This window comes from Schizosaccharomyces pombe (genome assembly GCF_000002945.2).
Source record: "Schizosaccharomyces pombe strain 972h- genome assembly, chromosome: III".
NCBI lineage: Eukaryota > Fungi > Ascomycota > Schizosaccharomycetes > Schizosaccharomycetales > Schizosaccharomycetaceae > Schizosaccharomyces > Schizosaccharomyces pombe.
This window is the reverse complement of record NC_003421.2, coordinates 1516105-1531197: the sequence shown is the minus strand read 5'-3', so window position 1 is coordinate 1531197 and position 15093 is coordinate 1516105. Positions and strand designations below refer to the sequence as shown.

General features: G+C 37.3%; 5 protein-coding genes and 6 long non-coding RNA genes across 11 annotated transcripts, besides 1 other annotated feature; 5 read left to right on the top strand and 6 right to left on the bottom strand.

The window, feature by feature from the left end:
- The first annotated feature begins 259 nt into the window (after window positions 1–259).
- On the top strand, window positions 260–844 carry SPOM_SPNCRNA.7409. The gene has a single exon (NR_196746.1). It is a non-coding gene; the product is annotated as a non-coding RNA (long non-coding RNA).
- Window positions 700–1048: an LONG TERMINAL REPEAT.
- Window positions 1049–1262: 214 nt separating this feature from the next.
- On the top strand, window positions 1263–4726 carry met10 (sulfite reductase NADPH flavoprotein subunit; the record flags this gene model as incomplete). Its single annotated transcript, NM_001023212.3, has 1 exon — window positions 1263–4726. Exon 1 carries the CDS (start codon window positions 1706–1708, stop codon window positions 4724–4726), a length of 3021 nt encoding a protein of 1006 aa, NP_588222.1. The 5' UTR covers window positions 1263–1705.
- On the bottom strand, window positions 2723–5784 carry SPOM_SPNCRNA.1202. The gene has a single exon (NR_150062.1). It is a non-coding gene; the product is annotated as a non-coding RNA (long non-coding RNA).
- A 187-nt stretch (window positions 5785–5971) lies between these two features.
- Window positions 5972–6272, bottom strand: SPOM_SPNCRNA.7408. The gene has a single exon (NR_196745.1). It is a non-coding gene; the product is annotated as a non-coding RNA (long non-coding RNA).
- On the top strand, window positions 5986–6681 carry SPOM_SPCC584.16C (uncharacterized protein; the record flags this gene model as incomplete). The annotated part of the gene is made up of 1 exon (NM_001023211.1): window positions 5986–6681. The coding sequence occupies one exon, from the start codon at window positions 5986–5988 to the stop codon at window positions 6679–6681; it is 696 nt and encodes a 231-aa protein (NP_588221.1).
- A 645-nt stretch (window positions 6682–7326) lies between these two features.
- Window positions 7327–8046, bottom strand: SPOM_SPNCRNA.7407. The gene has a single exon (NR_196744.1). It is a non-coding gene; the product is annotated as a non-coding RNA (long non-coding RNA).
- On the top strand, window positions 7878–10842 carry aly3 (arrestin-related substrate adaptor Aly3). Its single transcript, NM_001023210.3, has 3 exons — window positions 7878–8062; window positions 8603–8752; window positions 8814–10842. The coding sequence occupies exons 1-3, from the start codon at window positions 8007–8009 to the stop codon at window positions 10390–10392; spliced, it is 1785 nt and encodes a 594-aa protein (NP_588220.1). The 5' UTR covers window positions 7878–8006; the 3' UTR covers window positions 10393–10842.
- On the bottom strand, window positions 9700–10013 carry SPOM_SPNCRNA.7406. The gene has a single exon (NR_196743.1). It is a non-coding gene; the product is annotated as a non-coding RNA (long non-coding RNA).
- On the bottom strand, window positions 10807–12359 carry mug160 (ATXN10 family protein). Its single transcript, NM_001023209.3, has one exon. The coding sequence runs from the start codon at window positions 12280–12282 to the stop codon at window positions 10978–10980; it is 1305 nt and encodes a 434-aa protein (NP_588219.2). The 5' UTR covers window positions 12283–12359; the 3' UTR covers window positions 10807–10977.
- On the top strand, window positions 11103–14878 carry SPOM_SPNCRNA.7405. Its single transcript, NR_196742.1, has one exon. It is a non-coding gene; the product is annotated as a non-coding RNA (long non-coding RNA).
- On the bottom strand, window positions 12968–15052 carry SPOM_SPCC584.13 (gamma-aminobutyric acid/polyamine transporter). Its single transcript, NM_001023208.3, has one exon. The coding sequence runs from the start codon at window positions 14810–14812 to the stop codon at window positions 13178–13180; it is 1635 nt and encodes a 544-aa protein (NP_588218.1). The 5' UTR covers window positions 14813–15052; the 3' UTR covers window positions 12968–13177.
- Window positions 15053–15093: the final 41 nt, after the last annotated feature.

Below are 15093 nucleotides of genomic sequence, written 5' to 3'. Positions count from 1 at the left end.
TTTCAAAAAATCTTTTAATCAATTTGAATATTTGCTACCTACAAATATTGTCACATAATAGAAATGTAGACGAAGTGATTTCATCAAATTAAGGAACGTTCAGTATTTTAAAAAAAGATATGTAAATTCTACAATTTGTGACGATTTGGAGATGCTACTATTTGAAATGTAAATGTATTTACATAAATGTATATTTGCTGCTAGATGCTGATATACTGGGTATAATGAACATAATTACAGCACAGTACTTAGATGCATTTAGCGCACTATGAATAAATCAGTAAATATTGAATACCTGTCAATTTTCTGGAGATAAAACTAACTAGCTAAACTAAAATCATATAATGGAGCTTCTAAAATCAAGTACGTTGCTGAAATCGAACACATCAATACGTGCGGTTCTTTACTCAAATTCACTTGACATTCTATTTCATGTTTTTCAGAATGCGAAAGATGATAATGTCTTTCTGATCAGATTGCTACAAGATGAGACTACTAAAAGTATTGAAATTTAGAAAACCTTATAAAAACAATAACTACCTTGCACACACATTTTCTTAATTTGATGAGAATAAAACTGCTAACCCCAACGGTCGTTATTTATCGTCTGGGTATCCGTAAATCTCTGTATACCTGTTCAAAGATATACAACGTCACATCTGTCAACTACATTCCATTATGTTGTTAAATCCCTTCAAATGTAAGCTACGCAGTTTGGTATCTGATTTAAGGATACGTAGAACTGCGGTGAGTTTTCCTTGTGATCTATTATATTACAATACACAGGTTGTATAAGTAGCAACTGAGTATAGGTATTGTATTAACTGAGTTATAATGTTACCTATCACTAATATAGCTTATAACTGAACTGAGGAACGAGGTTCAGCAGTAGCTCTATTTATATTATTCAGATAATATAGATCTTGATAGATTATCATTAAGATCAATCTCAATATCGTATCATACATGGTACTATATATAATTAGAACATGTGACATATAGTGATACGCAACGTAGTGTATTATAGCGTAGTGTAGTATTGCTGACATCAAACAATTCTTTAATTACAGTAAGAAAAAGCACCTCCATTATCCTTAATAAGAATAACGAGCTATTGAAAGAATACGTTGTTTATACCTTTAAATTAAGCGATTATGTCGCTTTAAAGTAGCAACAATTGGTGTGATACACAAGCGCAATCACGCAAGCAGTAGCTCTCCGAACTGGTTTATTTATTTGTTAAATTCTCAATTTTACTCTTTACCAAGTATACCTAAATATCCCAGTACTTTGCTTAGGTGTAAATTCCACGTTTGGTAGGAATTTTAGGCATTTGCAACTGAACATTTATATCTACAGTTTAACTAGAAAAAAATACACCAAAATTTTAAAACGTTTAACGGTTAATTTTTTTGGCGAAATTTTGAATCTAAAGCTGTATCTTAATTAAGAAACAGATTTCTAACTTTTTAGCGAATAAAAGCATACTTGTTTCTTTTTTTTTTTTTTTTTTGGAAAGCTCGTCAAAACGAAAAATTTTGGTTTGACACTTTTCTCCATACATTTGGATTTTTTGGTTTCTTTTTTGGGGTTCAACATTCCTTTTCATTAAATATTATTTAATTTTTTGAAACGTTTTGTTAATCAAAATTTTAAATTTCTTTAATTATTTTCTTCCGTTTAATCATTGATTTGTTGGTTCAAAATGGTTGCTACTGATTCTTCCGATCAAGTTGCGAAATTCGATGTTTCGCACAAAATCATTGAAGATATTGTTTATTCTCTTTCCAACCGTATCTTTTCTTACGCGGAACACGTTCCTTTGAACCGTTATTTGACTCAGTGGAACAACTCTGGTCGCAGAAACGGATTTTCCAACAATGTTGAACTTTTCAATTTGGAGGCTCGCTCTGGCGCTTCCGCTTTCTTGTTGGGCTCTTACACTGCAGCAATCTCTTCTCCTGGTGTCTACTCCATGATGACACCTTCCAGCTGTTTATCGCTTTTGAACCCCTTGCTTTCTAATATTATTCCTTTCTATGGAGCTAGTAAGCCTCTTGTTGTTCATGTCGCAGCTTTGGCCTACCTCGAACAAACCTATTGCGCTGATAACGTGAGTGTTTTAGACTTTTCTTACGCCAACAACTTCACCGTTTTCGCTTCGCAATCTAATGTCGAGGCTGCTCACCTCGCTTTGGCCAGTACATTGGCTGCCAAGGCTGCTCCTGTCATTCATGTGTATGAGCCGGATGCCATTGTCACCACAACTGATCCCAGCCTTCCTCTTCTCGATTCCAACGCCGTGGTTGAGTGCTTCAACTCTTACCAATCCGAAGCTGATCCTGTCTCCAACGCTTCCAAGGCTTTGAAGCATGTCAACGATTACTTTAACACTTCGTATGCTCCAGCCGAGTATTACGGATCTCAAACCGCTTCTAAGGTTATTGTAACTTTTGGGAAGTCTGAAACCGTCGCTGCTCGCGCCCTTTTGGCTGCCAATCCTGATGTGGGCGTTCTTTCTATCCGTATCTTCCCTTTTGTTGCTGAAAACATTTTCAATGTTCTTCCCACTACTTGCAAATCTCTTGTTGTTCTTTCCCAGGTTCGCTCTACCGCTGTCGGAACTTCTTCCATCTACTATTCCTTCCTACTTGCTACACTGTTGAGCACTAAACCTTCAGCGCTTGCTATTTCCGAGCATCGCTACTCCTTAGTAGAGTCCGTCACCTTGAGCTCTCTCTTTGATGCTCTTCACGAGACCCTGCAATTGAAAGCTGCTACTCCCAAAGCTGTTCATGTTGATAAGAGCATCAACGTTTGGGAATCTGATGTCGGTGATTCCTTGGTGCTTTCGTTAGTTTCTGCCTATAGAACCGATAAATCGAGATCTGTTGCCTTCCGTCCTTTGTTTGACAACTTGACCTTGGCTGGCGTCCGTTTTACCGTTGCCCAAGTTTCTACGGCCAACGCTGTTTTAACAGATGTTGTTAAAGATGTTGATGCTGATATTACTATTTTAACTACTGATCGACTTCCTTTACATTATCGTGTTCTCGCCAAGGCTGCTGAACATTCTATTTGTTTATTACAGTCCTCCATCGCACCAGATGAAGCAACTAAGAAACTTCCATACGAATTTATCGCTGATGCTTTGGAGAAAGGAGTGAAATTAGTGCTTATTGATCCCAAAAAGTTTGCCATCGATGCCTCGAACTTGCCTTTGTTGGTTTCATTTATTCAACTCGTCAAGCCTGGTTTAGGTGTTGACGAGGCTTTGGCTGTTTTGGCTAAGCAAAATAATTTAACTGACACGAATTTGAAAGATGCTGTTGACTCACTTAAGCAATCTCTCTCGTTCATTAATTTAGACGCCTCGGCTTTGAAGGATCGCGAGCCCTCGGAGAAGGAGTTGCCAAGTACCGCGAAGGAAACTTCGTTTGCTCCCAACGCTGTGAAGACTTTAGATGAGGATATCACCCCTCAATCTTCCAACTGGCAGACAGTGGCCAAGCAGATCATCTTCCCCGAGGCTTACAAAAAGAAGGACGCCCTTCGTCCTGACGTTTCGGAGAAGGTCTTTACTGTTCACGTGAGAGCTAACAAACGTCTTACGCCCGCCGAGTATAACCGTAATATTTTCCACATCGAATTCGACCTTGGCGACAGTGGGCTCACCTATGACATTGGTGAAGCTTTGGGTGTTTACGGTGTTAACAATAAAACTCACGTTCATGATTTCATTGAGGAATACGGATTAGATGCTAACGAGCTTATCCACGTCCCGTCCATTCAACATCCTGGTCATTGGGAAACACGCACAGTTTTCCAAGCACTTTGTCAGAACATTGACATTTTTGGTAAACCCACTAAAAAATTCCATGAGCAACTGCTTGAATTCGAGACTGATGAGAAGGAGCGTGCCGATCTGCAGATTTTAATTAGCCCTGCTGGAGCTCCTGATTTCAAGCGTCGTGCTGAAGTAGATATGCTTACCTATGCTGATGTATTGAAAGAGTTTAAGCATGCTAAGCTGACTGCTGCACAAATCGCACAAATCGTACCAGTCATTAAGCGTCGTGAGTATTCCATTTCTTCTTCTCAAAAGAAGCACAATGACAGTGTTCATTTGCTGGTTGTCGTGGTTGGTTGGAAGGATGGTATGGGACGTGATCGCTATGGCCAATGCTCGCACTATCTTTCCAATTTGAAGGTGGGCGAACCTCTTTGCGTTGCTGTCAAGACTTCTGTCATGAAGTTGCCCACGTCCCCCTTGAAGCCAATTGTCATGGCAGGTTTGGGAACTGGTTTAGCACCATTCCGTGCCTTTTTGCAATTCAAAGAATGGCAACGTATGCAGGGAATCGAATCTGGTGACATCTTGTTATATTTGGGTTCCCGTACTCAAAGAGAAGAGTATCTGTATGGTGAGGATTGGGAGGCTTATCATTCCGCCAATCTATTGACGCATATTGGACAAGCTTTCAGTCGTGATCAACCCTACAAAATCTATATCCAAGATGTTATGCGATCTACCAAAGACATGTTAAAGAAGGCTCTTATGGATGAGGGGGGTTCCTTTTACTTGTGTGGTCCTACATGGCCCTTGCCCGAGATCACCAGTGTTTTAGAGGAAGTGATCCAGAGCAGTTATGATGAGCCAGTCGATGCTCGCAAGATCATTGAACAATGGAAGGAAGAGCGTCGTTTTGTCATCGAAGTTTACTAGAGCTTATAGAAGGAGATGTCAAATCAAACTCATTTAAAACCTTTTCAGGTTTATTTACACATTAGGTTGTGCAAAATGCCGTAAGTATCGTTTGTATGAATGTATTGAATGTATAATGTATTAAATGTATTGTACTATATTCAGCCCAGCATTAATAGCCTTGATGATTGCAATCACCCACTTCACTGTACCAAGCCTGACTTGAGTTTCTTGAGATGCAAATTATTAATTCAAGGCAAAACGTGGACGATTACATATGCAGTTTAGAACATTCTCATTTCTTCTTTATAACTACTATCGAGATCCTACCATCTTAGCTATAGTGCAGTGGAATACTACCACCATGTTTTGTCAGCATAACGAGATCTTCTAACCATGGCATTAGGTGATCAGATGAAGCGTGCGATATAACACTCTATTCACATCAACTTTCAACAATATCGAATGCTAGAGGCGCACATGGAATAGATCAGAGCATTCGGACTTCGGGGTTATCTTCAAGATTTTATCGGTTTGTTCAACTCCGACGTCTACGCCTCGGACGCTTTGAAATAATTTACTCCGAGGTAGTATAATTTTTTAAAATGATTGAATACGTAGACGTTGTATATATACCTGAAGAATGAACGCCTCTACTTATTCCCAAACGCAACTTCCTGAGATAGTTGAATGACAAGTAGCTGAAGTCGATTCAACTACTTGAGAGATTTAAGCGTAACGTTTATCTTAGTGTGTTGTATATATTAAGACAAAAAGTATAAGGGCTCTTGCTTGGCTGACGAGAAAACACCCTTCTTTTATTTGTATAATTTAACGATTTATTTACTAAGAGTTTCCTCATTCACTGTACAACTCGTGAGCTACAGTATATTTGGGTGTCGGCGAATTGCTTGAACGATGTGAAGTGTTGTTTAGACACTTGAAAGATTTTATTTCGTTGTTTCATTGTTTGCTGTTTCACTCAGCTTTCGGGTTTTTGTTTTTAATATTATAATTCCCCAATTGCTGTGGCAATAGCAAATTGGTTGCAATAGTTCTGGTATAGAAAGGGAGATTTTATAGTGGGTAGAATTTCTTTTCACGGATATCGCTATTGTTTTTACCACTTTTCGTTCTCTTAGTCGTCTCGCCCTTAAATCCTTACTAATAGACAAAGAGGAGTCCCTTAAATATATTTATTCTTACTCTATTTTATTTTATTCTATTTTATTTTATTTTTTTCTCTTCACAATTTTCTTCATAATTAACTCTCTATCATAATGGCTTCTTCATCAAGTTCCAGTGGTTCTTCCTCTCCTGCAAGTAAAAGAAGCTCAAGGAAAAGACAAACACCTCCAATGCCAGAATTGCCATCTTTCCTTCTCGCGTTTCCACATGCACCACCATTGGGATTTCTACGACCTAAATTAAACAGCCTTGTCGTTCAAGTAAAACGACAGGGAATCACAGCTGAGCCCGTTTTTAACTTATACTCTCGTTTTTCCGTCCATACTTTGTCGCACAACTTGGTGTTGGATAATGTTTCCTCTGAATCAAATAAGACTTCTGCTGTCTTTTGTAAAAGACACGTTGGATCGAGTCAAGTCGTTATTAAAATTTATAGTCCCCATATCAAGGATTATTTACCTTGGACAATATCTTGTACAAAAAACGAATGGGTGTTTGACATGCTGGCATCGTTTAGTATCGAAAACAGTTTACGAATTAAGTGGGTTGCTCCTGACAAGGCAAAACTTAATGAAACTTGGAAGTGTTATTTGCATATTCAAGATGTTAAAAAATCCTACTTTTTAGCATCCTTAACGTCTCGTTCCTTACAATTTGAAGGGGGAAGTGTGGGTCTGAGTAACCGCATCATTACTCATCGTGAACTTGAAATGGTTATTTTGTCAACTTCTCTATGCGTTCAACTATCCCTACTAAATTTATTGCCCAATTATTTTCCAAAACCGTGAATTAATGTGTATTCGTGCGGAACTTCTGCTTATTCCTTATCTTTATGCTTTTTCTTAATAAATAATAATAATGGCGTTCTTTTTCTTTTTTGTTATTTATAAATTCTTGGGACTATTTTTATTTTTGTTCTATTGGATTGACATGCATTTTCCTTTTGATGATTTTCGCGTCATTAAAGATGTGCTTATTACGCATTTTATTCTCAATTTCATATATATTTATTGCCAATCTATTTCCTTCATGAAACCTTTCACTGCTGTCTAGAAATTGAAGCTTTTCTCCGTCCACACCTTTTACTTTTGATACCCCAAAGATGTCCTAAAAATCCCAGTAGCAAAGTACTTATAGACCGAAAAAAATAAAACGTTCCATCGTTTTTAAAAAAGCTACTCATGAGTCGTTTTGTTGCCCGCATTGCCCTTCATAAATTACCAAAATTTTCTTCCTTTCCGACTGGTTTACACGATACCGACCGTGTCTACTATCGTGACAATTTTTTATTTGTTATAGCTGCTGTTTATTTTCTTAATTTTAATGAAGCATAACATTTTATCCAACTGAATAGCTGTTTCTCATCTGTTTATTTTTTTGAATTTTAGATTAAAAAATTTAATATAATCTTATAGATTTTAAAATCACCTTTTCAATATTATAAGTAATTCCTATGTGCCCTAACAATATAATTCGACCAAATGTTAATAGTCGTACATAGCTCTCGTTATTTTAGTACAGAATTGTAGCGATAATTTAACAGTTCCAAAAAGGGTAGGGGGATGCAACTCTATATTTATTCCCATTTGATGCATTGTACTAACATTTGAGCCTCTTTCGATGGTAGCTTACCGATAACAATATAAGTCTTTCATTCACATATTAATATTAGTATAAAAAGTAACGATGTGGTCGTACATACATCAAGGTATAATCATATCAAGGAAATGTTTACAAATCGGAACGTTCAATATGTTCCTCCAATATCGAGGAAGCACTCCTTCTGTTCATGAAAATGTAATTAATAAAAACACTAAAAGACCTTAACCCATACTTCCACCAAAAATTTGAGGTATTCATATTATGAGATTTAATGCACTGGCAACCCGCCGACCACTGAAGGCTGGTAACGAGGCTTAACGGCTATCGTTGTGTATGACAAAGGCTTTCATATATACCTTTAAAGTACTTAATTGTTTACACCATCCACCCTATTCAGTCCCGCAACCGTTTTGGTTGAAAATTGCTACATTCCTTCCGATTTTTTGGATTCAAATCTGTTCGTAGATATTCAGAGATACAAAATCTGGTACAGCACCAGAACTTATTATGAATGAATAAGATTAAAGGTGGCCGGCACAAAAGCCCCGTAAAGCTCTTTGAAGTTCGGTAAGAAATCACTCTTTTTCGTGTTTATATCAAGATTTGAGAGGCCAGGATAGTGGTTAATCTCTCTGCAACATCTTTATAATTGCTTTGTTTCCGTTTACGAAATAGTGTTTGGGGATTTTTCGAATTAATGTTTAGGTTTTAAGTCTTCGGATGTTGAAAAAAGCTTTTAGTTAGCCATCAAGTTAGTATAACATCTGAAATTGATTCAATTTGCTCGTTCAATAGTTTGCTATTTGATTGTTTCTGAAAATCGGCATTTTTCGGAATGGCCGAAGGAATTGGACGGGTAGGCGCTTTTTAGAAAATTTTTTTTTCTTTACAAAGCGCTGTCTTTATTCCATCTTTTTTAATACTTTTTCTAAGTTTTCTACTTATTTCCCTACATTTTTTTTTTAAATTTCCCCATCTTTGTTTTGTAAACATTTTAAGCTTCAGTTTTCTATATACTGCGTTTGATTTACTTTTGACACATTTATTTATCTTAAATATTTCTTGTTATATATATACGCATCAGACTGGCTAACTTCTCGTTTGTAGGCTTTACAATGCAGAGGCTAATGTGATTGTGCTATATGGAAACTCGATGGACACATCGGCACGATTATCAGGTATCGTAGTTCTTTCTGTATCTTCCCCCATTCGGGTAAAGAATATTAAATTACGGCTAAGTGGCCGTTCTTTCGTTTGGTATGGTTTAAAACTCCCATTAATAACTTAACCTCACTTAGGGCTAACACTTTTTTTATAGTTGGGCTGATGAGTCCCGTCATGCATCGCCTGGTAACAGAATTCGACGTCAAGTTGTACAAATTCTGGATAAAAGCTGGTCTTTCCTTGCTCCCAACGAGTCAGCTAAAGTAATTGACCAAGGAAACTACGAGTATCCTTTTTATTACGAGCTCCCTCCAGATATTCCTGATTCAATTGAAGGAATTCCAGGATGTCATATTATCTATACACTCACTGCTTCTTTGGAGCGGGCAACTCAGCCTCCTACCAATTTAGAAACTGCTCTGCAGTTTCGTGTTATTAGGACTATTCCTCCAAATAGTCTTGATCTTATGCATTCAGTCAGCGTAAGTGATATTTGGCCCCTTAAAGTTAATTATGAAACAAGTATTCCATCTAAGGTGTATGCAATTGGCTCAGAAATACCTGTTAACATTACTTTGTATCCTTTATTAAAAGGCCTTGATGTAGGAAAAGTGACTTTAGTTCTTAAAGAATACTGTACGCTTTTTATTACTTCCAAGGCCTATTCTTCTACATGTAGAAAGGAGTTTAAGCGTGCATTAGTAAAGAAGACCATTCCGGGATTACCAATGGTGGATGATTATTGGCAAGACCAAATTATGGTAAAGATTCCAGATTCCCTTGGCGAATGTACTCAAGACTGTGACCTAAATTGTATCCGAGTCCATCACAAACTAAGGTTGTCCATTTCGTTATTGAACCCTGATGGCCATGTATCAGAACTACGGAATTCTTTACCTTTAAGTCTTGTTATATCCCCAGTGATGTTTGGTGCTCGACCCACTGAAGGAGTATTCACTGGTGATCACAATTCCTATGTGAATGAAAATATTCTTCCAAGTTACGACAAGCATGTATTTGATGTATTGTGGGATGGCATACCCTCGGAAAATCCACAGTTGCAAAGCGGGTTTACTACTCCTAACTTAAGTCGTAGGAATTCTTCCGATTTCGGTCCAAACAGTCCAGTGAATATTCATTCTAATCCAGTTCCTATTTCTGGACAACAACCGTCTTCTCCCGCTTCAAATTCCAATGCCAATTTTTTCTTTGGAAGCTCTCCACAGTCTATGTCTAGTGAGCAGACAGATATGATGTCGCCAATAACTTCTCCATTAGCACCTTTTTCAGGAGTTACGCGGAGAGCCGCTAGGACGAGAGCTAACAGTGCCTCTTCTGTTTTCAATTCTCAGTTGCAACCATTACAAACGGATTTGCTTTCACCACTTCCTTCTCCAACCAGCAGTAATTCGAGGTTACCTCGTGTACGTAGCGCATGTACCCTTAATGTACAGGAATTGAGCAAAATTCCTCCGTACTACGAAGCTCACAGTGCGTTTACTAATGTCTTGCCGCTTGATGGGCTTCCCCGTTATGAAGAAGCTACAAGACCTTCAAGTCCTACTGAGTCTGTCGAGATTCCTAGTAATACGACGACTATAGCGCCATCTCCTGTACCCACTATCATCGCACCAGCGCTTCCTTCAACTCCTGCGCCTCCGCTTCCTTCCCATCCTATGGCAACTAGGAAAAGTCTTTCTTCTACAAATCTCGTTCGAAGGGGAGTTCGATGAGCGTCTGTTAAAGTGGTTTATTTTCATTCCCTATGATCTAAGATCATTAATTTTAATGATTTTAAAAGTAAATTGGGTTACAAGCATGTTTGTTTTAAGCATTGATCTTTCTGTTTGTGAAAATGCGTGACGCCTTTTTTTCCAAAATATGGATTGTCTGAATTGAATCCAAAAACACTCAAAGTTCGCATTCTATGTTTTCAATTGCATATTATTTGCTAACATTGAAATTATCTTACCGAAATATATAATCTGAAAAAGCATGAAAAATTATGATTACAGCATGTCAAGCATACAAATTATTAGCGAATTTGGTATGAAAAGTTTTGAAAAAGTTGTGCAGCTTATATACGATATTTAATGATATTTAAATTACTTATACCGAATCAAGTTAATAAATAAATATTCACAAAGTCGAGTCAAAGTATTACTATAATTGTTATTGAACCAGCTAAAATGAAGAATTGACAGATTTGGTAACCTTGCGCTAACCTTTTGTTAATGAGATTTGATGATTTGAATTTTTGGGGCATCAGTAAATAAAGAACTAAAAAAGGTGTTCATAAACTCGATAAAACAGATTCATTAATGAGAGTTTTTTGCTGTCTTTGGTTGCAAAACTACCTTTCCTTTGTCGTTGATATATGATGTGAAACCTGCCTCTTCTAATGCATCAGAATGTGTAGTTGTAATTGGAGTTAAACCCCCTATAATCTTTTGATTTTCTATATTATTTTGAAGAAGTAAACGAGTACAGAGTACTGAGATTTCGCGGATATACGGATTCCAATCATCATAATTTGCTTGAGAAATAATTAAAGCAACACCATTGAAATGGCGGACCAAGTCAGGTGCAGTACTAAATTTGGAACAAATAAAAGCGATAAATCTAACGCATTCTCGCTTTACACCTACAACAGCATTGTAGAGTTCTTGTAACTCCATAGAGGAAGCATATGTTTTTTCAACAAGGGTCTTTTTGGGAATTCTTTTGTCAAGTACGGCAAGCAAATGAATTATTTCGCTGATCGAAGAAGACGGTTGACTCGTTTCAAATTCCATATCACCCAGCGAACTTGAATCATCGTTCTTTAAAGATATAGTTGTATCATAAGAAACATAGTCTCTGTACAATAAATCGACACCTAACATAACAATTTCAGAGAAATGATTAATATGGTCAAGCCCGGCAGACGAGATTTCTTTGGTAAAACATTCTTCTAACACAGACGCGAATTGGCGTCCAACACAAGAGAGTACATCTAAAATAACATAAAATCCTGTAGCGGTTTCTTTTAGCTTAATTTTATGACTCATGCAGTCGATCAAGAAATAAATAGATTTAGGCCCAATTTTAGAAGCAACATTTACTAGAACATTAGGGAAGTTGGACTTTAGAATTCTTTCAGCAATATTGAACATTACATCTTCCCGAAGCCAGTCCGGATGTGAGTCAAAATCGAAAATGATACTCAGCAATCGTATACCAGATTTCGAATGACAAAGTTCGAAAAGTCGCTGATCATCCACTCTTATGAGCGACCATAGAGCTATTTCAAGCGCAGTGCACTGAGCAGGATTCATGGGAACAGGAAGGAAAAAATCCTCATTATCCATTAAAAAAGCCCATGCTTCATTTTGCAGAGGCGAATTGCCAGCAACAGAATTTGCAAAAATTTGCCATGGCAATGAGGAAAAACTATCATTTGAAACCGACTCAGTGAAGTGATAAGGTAAAAACCGACTATAAAGACCGGCATCTCCAGCAGCTTTTTGAGACTTAAACCCCTTTGCAAGGCCGTTTCTTATAAGCTTCATCGTCAGCTCATCACCGTTGCTGGATGATGATAATAGTGCTTCCCATTCTTCAGTTGATTCCATTTTCTCCATATCTACCTATTTTGAACTCAGTTTTAAACCAATAGCTGTTTTCATTAGACGATAACACACAGAAGCAATGAAGGCTTAAGGTAAATAAAAAATAGTTCTTTTTTTTTTAATGGATAAGCCTTCCCAAATTATTTGAAGGTACGAATTGTTGATAGAGTAACTTATGAGTATTTAAAACAAGAGCTGTTTCCATACAGAAATGTCTGTAAGTAAATAGACTCATATGTACATAGTATGTGTCGCAATATGGTTGGAATCATAAGCGAATACTATAAAAACAGACTTTTTAAAAACGACAATCTTTTTCAGTCATAATTAGACTGGAACAAAAACGAATTACTTAGTCTGCTGTATTCTTACTGCTACGTAGGATAAGAAAATTGACTTAAGTTGTCAATTTACATTATAACCTTCAGCACTAATTAAAGCTCTTAATCTCTAATAATACTTATAACAAGTCAAATATTTCCGTCGAGTTGTTAAGTATTACTGTAAAAATTATCATATTCACTATAATGACCAAAGATTGAAGTTTCGCTCAGGATTTAACAGCTAGTAAATTTAAAAAATATTAGTGAAACTAAAAATAAATGTATGCAAACATAACATATTATTTAATTGTTATCAACAACAAAACTAACAAAATTTCTTGGTATGATGACAAAGGAATATTTAAAATACAATGGAATGACGATGTAGGAGTTAGGAAAGGATTGAAGGGTAAAAGAGACGGAAATTAGGAAAGCAATAGATGGAATTCAAAAGGGAAATGAATCAGTAATAGTAAGGGTCAAGAAACACTAGAAATGAAACCTGGAGTAGAAAGGTGATTAAACTTACAGGGAAAGAAATAAATTAAAGTGATAAAAACATCCAGCCAAATTTTGATGGTCATTTACTTTTTCTTCAAAGTCGAAATCGAATCGTCATCAGATTTAGTGACTCCTTCAAGAACATTGATTTCTGAGACAGCATCGTCAACGCCAATTGTAAGACGTGGTCCTTTAAACCACTTACGAGCAGATACAAACCACCAAATAAGGACCATAAGCATGGGTCCTCCAAATACAACACAAGTCCAATTCATCGCATCAGGAGTATTATCTTTACCTCTAAATTGTGGGAAGCAGAGAATAGGGACCATTAACAAAACAAAAGCACAAGCAGCATAACCATTGATTTTAGAGAATTTTCCCAAATGCCAAGGACCACGTTTAAATTCGTCTTCTTTGACGAAAAACACACGGAGGAAAATGGGGGTAGTGAACGCAACAAAAGCAGCGATGGCGCCGACTGAAAAAATAGCATTGATAGCTGCCTCACCAGCAAAAATAAGTAAGCAGCATAGTATTCCTACTACAACATTCATCCAAACACAAACATTGGGAGTTTTGGTGCGCTTGTCAACAATGGCAAGATATTTGGAAAAGGGAAATACGCCGTCTCTAGCGTATGAATATGTAACACGAGATGCTGCAACCATACATCCCTGGCCCATCATAAAACTGCAGATAACTGTAAGAGATGTGAGAGCTACAGTGGTTTTGTAGTTGCAAACTTGTCTTAAGTAGACGACGAATGGCTGGCCTAAATCATCATTCATAGCTGCATTAACATCAACAATGGTGTATGCAATGCAAAGGTTCAACAACCATCCGACAATACCTCCAAAAGCAGAAGTCATTACTATGGCACGGGGAGCAGCCACACTTGCATTGGAACATTCTTCACTTAAATGAAAAGGTGAGTCATAACCAGACATGGTCCAAATTACACCAGCAAATGACATCAACATAGCCATACCGTTGCTCCAATCCGTTTGGTTATCAAACTCATTCCAGACTTTGTGATTACTGTTAAAGCCACGAGGAGTTTTTGTGCCAGCAACGGCAAGAACAGTGATCATTACAATAGCCAAGAATAACATATTTAAAACGGTTCCCCAAGTGTTAAAGACGGCCAATACTTTAGTTGGCATGGAAGAGATAAACCCCTGAGCAATCATGGCAGCTACGGCAAGTAAAAAAATTTGATAATTTTGCGTTTCAAAATTAGGATTGTGAAGTTGAACAAGAGTTAGGATCATTCCCGCAAATGAGTAGGCTACACTTGGAGGTCCTGTAACTTGAACCAAGTAATTTGACCATCCAGTGAGCCAAGCGGCAAATGGACCCCAACCTTTAGGGGCCAATACGGCTGCAGCGTAGTACAGACCACCAGAAGTAGGCATTGAGGAACATAGTTCAGCCATACCGTTAGCGACACACTGAACGAATACCATGGCAATCAACCATCCCCATACCATCGCAGGCGTACCTGCATAACCAGTAGTGTAATACATCGTAGAGGCGAAAGAAGGAAGCAAACCAAGAACAGAGAAGGAAACACAGAAAGAGGTCCACGCGGAAAATTCACGTTTGAACTCTTGTTTATAACCCAGTGCGGCTAAATCGGCCTCGTCTGATGCGAGAGCTTCAACATCCTCATGTTGAGAAGGTGCCGTATTTGAAGATTTTTTGAAAATAGACATTGGAGAAGAATTAACAAGAAAAAGCTAACCAAATTTGGCAATTCTCAAAATTAATATATAGTGGAATAGATTAATGACTCAAAAAAAATTTTAAAGGGATGATTTCAGTAAAAAACTTTAAACAAAAAACTATTCACAACCAAATGATAGAAGGGTAGTTAATAGCAGTGAAAATGATGGCTATACCTGAATAAATAATCGAGTAAACCAAAAAAAAAGAAAGGGGCAAAGAGGAGGAACAGATCAGTTTTATTTTTTTTTTGTTGATATAGCAATCCAAT

Excerpts from the sequence above, each read along its gene's own strand:
- aly3 (NM_001023210.3), top strand. The coding sequence starts at position 8,007 with ATGAATAAGATTAAAGGTGGCCGGCACAAAAGCCCCGTAAAGCTCTTT. Across the intron at positions 8,063-8,602 it reads GTAAAGCTCTTTGAAGTTCG|GCTTTACAATGCAGAGGCTA; the intron begins GTAAGAAATCAC and ends TCTCGTTTGTAG. Across the intron at positions 8,753-8,813 it reads AGTGGCCGTTCTTTCGTTTG|TTGGGCTGATGAGTCCCGTC; the intron begins GTATGGTTTAAA and ends CTTTTTTTATAG.
- mug160 (NM_001023209.3), bottom strand. The coding sequence starts at position 12,282 with ATGGAGAAAATGGAATCAACTGAAGAATGGGAAGCACTATTATCATCA.
- SPOM_SPCC584.13 (NM_001023208.3), bottom strand. The coding sequence starts at position 14,812 with ATGTCTATTTTCAAAAAATCTTCAAATACGGCACCTTCTCAACATGAG.